At 32.6% G+C, this 4,968-nt stretch overlaps 2 protein-coding genes and 1 non-coding gene across 7 annotated transcripts in view; 2 read left to right on the forward strand and 1 right to left on the reverse strand.

Annotated features, from left to right (window-relative positions):
• Window positions 1–2,759, forward strand: part of LOC101242432 (myosin-J heavy chain-like) — a 4,912-nt gene extending 2,153 nt beyond the window's left edge. For 2 of the 5 annotated variants that reach the window (XM_009859967.3, XM_026834282.1), the window contains exons 4-8: window positions 267–425; window positions 541–656; window positions 976–1,084; window positions 1,141–1,266; window positions 1,344–1,741. In XM_009859967.3, coding sequence (XP_009858269.1) covers window positions 267–425; window positions 541–656; window positions 976–1,084; window positions 1,141–1,266; window positions 1,344–1,496 — 663 coding nt within the window. In that variant the 3' untranslated portion in view covers window positions 1,497–1,741. Of the gene's footprint in view, window positions 1–266; window positions 426–540; window positions 657–975; window positions 1,085–1,140; window positions 1,267–1,343; window positions 1,742–2,032; window positions 2,113–2,156 lie in introns of those variants that run through there. The other 3 variants (XM_026834285.1, XM_026834283.1, XM_026834284.1) reach the window with 3 other exon arrangements.
• LOC100178144 (sorting nexin-27-like) overlaps window positions 1–4,968 on the forward strand; it is a 20,457-nt gene that overhangs the window by 4,966 nt on the left and 10,523 nt on the right. The gene's annotated exons all lie outside the window — the stretch shown is intronic.
• On the reverse strand, window positions 2,488–3,905 carry LOC100180837. Its single transcript, XR_182052.4, has 2 exons — window positions 3,687–3,905; window positions 2,488–3,069 (listed from the first exon to the last, which is right to left on the reverse strand). It is a non-coding gene; the product is annotated as a mitochondrial import inner membrane translocase subunit Tim10 (transcript).

Below are 4,968 nucleotides of genomic sequence, written 5' to 3' on the forward strand. Positions count from 1 at the left end.
TTGTGTTTTTACTCGGAACCGCCATTGTGAACATTTTCCATTTGTGTTTTTGCATTTTGCTTAAGTAATTGTCACTAAAAGGTTGTATAAATTGCCATACAAGAAAATTACATTTCCACAAAGCTAAATACAAGCAAATTCATAAGCTAAAGCATTGTGTATTAAGTATAACACCTAACACAGAGCAAGTGCCCACTACATGAGAATAAACATGTAACATTCATTCATACACTGCCAATACGGCAATTCCTTCGATCAAATTATAGGATAAACAGCATGAGGAAAGCTTGCTACAGATGGAAGGGGAAACAAATAAAGTAAAACTTGAATTAAATGAAAGCAAAGCTGCTGAATTAGAAGCAACAAAACAACTTAAAACTGCAACATTGGATTTTGAAGCAAAATTGAAAAAGATTATTGAAGAGGTGTTTGTTCTCTATATAAAATTTAAAACTATGTATGCTAACAATATTGCCAACATTAAAGTAAAAAAGGGTATAATCATTAATCATACACATAGGTTATAATATCTTTGTACAGTATGAAAAGAAACTAAAAGACCTGGCAGAGGAAAAAGACAAAGAGCTTGAAGAAAAAGATGTTAAGTTTGGCATACTCAAAAAACGAATGGCTGAAAGTCTTGGAAAAAATTCAATGTAATGTAAAAATAAATGTATTATATATCTGTATATAATGTTTATATACTAAATACTTGAAATTTTAAATTGTGACATGTTAACAAGTTAAAACCTTAAATTTATTAGGAGTGAATATATAAAAAAAATTGAAAAAAAAATGTCATATATATATATATATATATATATATATAAACTGGCACCAACAGTCCAACACTATATATATTTGTAAAAACGTGTGTGTAGAAATTTAGATTTCTGTTTTCAACAAAAAAACAAACAAACAATTAAGTCATAAATAAATTTGACCTAAAAATATTAATAATCTATTTTCATTAAGGGAGAGACAACAACAGCTGGAAGAATTGAAACGAGATCTGATCAAGCAATCTCAGGAGGCAAAGGAACTTCAGCACAAACTTAAACACTTCCAACTAAAACCCAAACAAGTTTGGTATCAATTGCTTTTAATTAGACACTATGTTAACAGTTCATTTGCTTGCAGTGTGAAAATTGCAGCAGGCTAGAGGAAAAATTGGAAGAAAAAATCCTTCAAATTCGGTTGAAAGAAAAAACAATAAATGATTTGCAGGGAATTGGAAGGAAAATGCAACTTCAGTTGCACCAGCAGGTAAGTTAGATTCACTTATCTGTAAGATTCAGGTTGAATATATGGTTACTAAAATAACATGAAAATAAATGCAACAGTATAGACAGAGGGTCTTAAAGGAGAAACACAGATCAGAAAAGCACAGAATGCTATGTTTAAGAGCAGGAATTAAACCTATAAGTCCAGTAAACTGCACCACTGGTTGTCAGATGAAAAAGGAAGGATCTTATCAACAGAAACATGAACTTTGAAAAAAGAAATAAGATTTGTTGCAGTTTATAAACGTTTATATAGTAATTGTATTTCCTTTTTTAATCTATCAGGACATCATATTGGAACAATGGGAAAACAGAAATCACTAGTATTGGATTATTAAGTATGGAAAGTGTTGAAGGTTAAAACTAAACAGCTTTACAGTTTACATTGTGTGCTGTTAAATATATCAAACTTTAAACTAAATACAAAAACATTGCACAATACAACTTTAACCTTATTCAACTTTGGTTTAGTGGTTTGTAGTAGAGTTATTACATAGTTGCAATTTTAGAGTTGCAGTGCTGTTGCATTATTATTACTCAAACAAGTTACACATAGTTCAGAACTAAACAAAGGCGGTAGAAGTTTTGTATGCAGCAATAACATAACTGTGTTACGTTTATCCTGAAACTGAACCAACTAATATTAAAATACAAACAGTGCGTGACAGGTTTTTTTGTGTGAAACCAATTTATACCTTTAATTAGGCGTTTTAATAGTTTGCACTTTTGAAAATTTAATCACTTTTTAGAAAAAAAACTTTTTGGGGGGCGTGATTGTGATTGCACCATAAAATGTGTCCACAGTGCAATACAAATAAGCTACTATGGCTCAAATTGATTTACCTTGCATATTCTACTATGTTTGGAATGCAGGATTATGTGTTGGATGGAATGAGTTCAAAGAAATAAATATTGGGACAACTTATTGGGACTACCTCGGTCACATGCCCTTGCCATGACAACCATTTGATGCATACCAACTGACTAACTATAGTAGCAACAACAAACTTTATTAAGACAAATTGTGTTTTTATAACGTTTCTTTTTAAACTCCGCCGGTCTGTAGCAAATATTAAATAGAATCAAAATTTGTTTAATTGGACCATTTTAGGGTCAAATTTATAATGAAAAGGTTTTTTTTAAATTTAAAGTAGTTGATAACAAATAGCTACTTTTATCATTGTTGCAAAAAACCTCATTAGCATAATATACTGCAATATTACATTCTTTATTCTTACAGTTTCGTGATACCAAACTACCGTAAACTTTGCCAATGTATTTTCTAAATTACTTTATAGAAGTAGAATATTTTGGTTCTTTCTAGTCTAGAATGTTTTGATATCAAAACTAAACATCTGTAAATTTATATTTAAGTAAGTTTGTACTGAAAACAAACTTTATTCAAAAACTATTTTGTAGACGAGCAGTAAATTTCCAATGTGTTTTATCTTCTTAATAAAATGGCAATTAGCATTATGGTTGTTGCAGAAGTGTTTTTTGGATTTTTTGCAACAAAACAGAAGTATTTTTTGCAAGTTTACATAAACTGAAAGCTTAATATATGTTTCATCTTTGCAAAACATTTGCAGGAATACCAGGTTTTTGTGACATTTTGCTCATTGCTTCTTCATCAGTTTGAGACATTTCGGTCAACTTTTTCCCAATTTGTTCATGGATGTCCAAATATTTAGCTACACATCGATCTATACAAACAGCTTCCCCCTTTTCCAAATCCCCAGTGTCATACCTTGTGCTGATACACTTTTTATGACAACTGCTTGTCATCCTAAAATGCAACCATTTGGTCCATTTGTATACTTTAAAGATAAGCTTTTTATGTCCAAATACACGGTCCCTTTTATTAGTACATGTCCTCTATGTCCACTATGTAATGAATAGCCGACATAGTGAATATTGTTGAAATAGCGGACATGCACTAGTTAAAGGCCAGTCTGCAGAGTATGGCAGTTCCTGACGAGATCTCGCGCGTGCAAGACGGTTATTTTTCGTTTGCGCGTGCTATTATTAAAAATCTGCGTGCAAAGCATGGACATTTTCAAGCCACGTTAGGAAACCTTACTGAATTTAATACGTATTTTTTCTTTGTTTAATTAATTGGCGTGAATGAGACAAATTGTGGCGTGCATCACCAAAAGTCTGTAAAAAATCGCGTGTGCACCTGCCATACTCTGCAGTCTGGATTAAAGGGACCCCCAAATACATACAGACACATTCAACATATCAAACGGTATTGGTTTTGTGACAATACCTTTAGAAATAAACCAGTTTTAACTAACATGCTAGATTCTATACGCACAGAGTGTGTTATAAAGTTGTTACAGAAACACAACAATTGGAGAAGTTACAAGTATATTATGGACAATAGAGAAACGCAAAACTAACCTGTTGTACATGTCTGCCATCATTTCTACCTCGAGCTCGGCAGCCAACTTCTGTGCTTCTTGTGGATCCATCTTTAATTTTCAAACAAATACCGTTTATATAGAATATAGAATCCGTATACCAACCAACAGTAATGCAAAATTGCAGAAAAAGTTGTCACACATGTGCAGTGTTTCCAGGTAGTGCTTTGTTGGTCTTTAAAATAAAAGCTAGAACTTACTACACTCTACACATATAGTCGATTACATGGAAGTGTAACAATTTTAGGCGTTTTGTGAAAATTTATCTACAGAAATTTTTACCAAAGACAGACTTAAACCAAAGCGGTTTAAAAGTGTTGAAAAGCTGAAGAATTGTAATGCGCAACACTACAAGCCAAATTTCGGGCATATATGCTTTCTATATTAAAGAGCATTTCTCCATACGGACTATTCGGTAGCCGGTAGGTAACGTCAAAGTTAGTATAGACCAAGTTAGGAAACGGATTGTAAAACAACGAGTCTTGTTATCCATTGTCTCGCGTCTATGACGTCATAGTCGCCACCATTACGGAGCCCACCGCATAGCATTTCATCATTGCTGGGTGCTGTTTTTCGTTTAAACATTGCGATTTTTTAAAACCAAGCACTTCTGCGCGTAAAAATGGCTTTCTACTAATGTTATATTTTATCACAATAATCAACATCACAAAAATAATCAACTTTTATTAAACACTCAATCGATTAAAGAGTAAAAAACAGAAAATATCAAGTTTACTAACTAAAAACATAAACAAACATGTTTAATAAAAATACAAACAAAAACGCATAACAATACCATAAACTGGTGTATCTAGCTGCAGTTTTGAATGTAAATTGCCATGATTTTACTTTTTGGCTCACAAACTTGACGCCGTTTGAAACACGTATATCCGGCAACGAAACTTTAGGTATCTGTGTAAAATTTGCCCAATATCAAAGTGACATTGAGGAAAACAATACTGAGTTACTATTTTTGGTCCTCTGCTTGAATTAGTACGTTACGGGTCTTTATGATATCGGAAAACTGAAATCGGAAAACTGAAATCGGAAAACGCTAACACCTTATCTGCTAGTACCTTCTAAGCAGTTTGGAGCCGCATGCCCACTCATGTTGGATTATAAATGTAGTAAAGAATGGCTCTGCAGATTCGTAGGTATGATCATATACTATTATGTAAACTAAGCTGATTTCTGCTAGTTTTAATCGCCAACGTAAAGTACCCTGTTAAACCACACTGTACGCCGAAAACCAGTCAAAATAT

The sequence above is a fragment of the Ciona intestinalis genome, chromosome 4 (genome assembly GCF_000224145.3).
Source record: "Ciona intestinalis chromosome 4, KH, whole genome shotgun sequence".
NCBI lineage: Eukaryota > Metazoa > Chordata > Ascidiacea > Phlebobranchia > Cionidae > Ciona > Ciona intestinalis.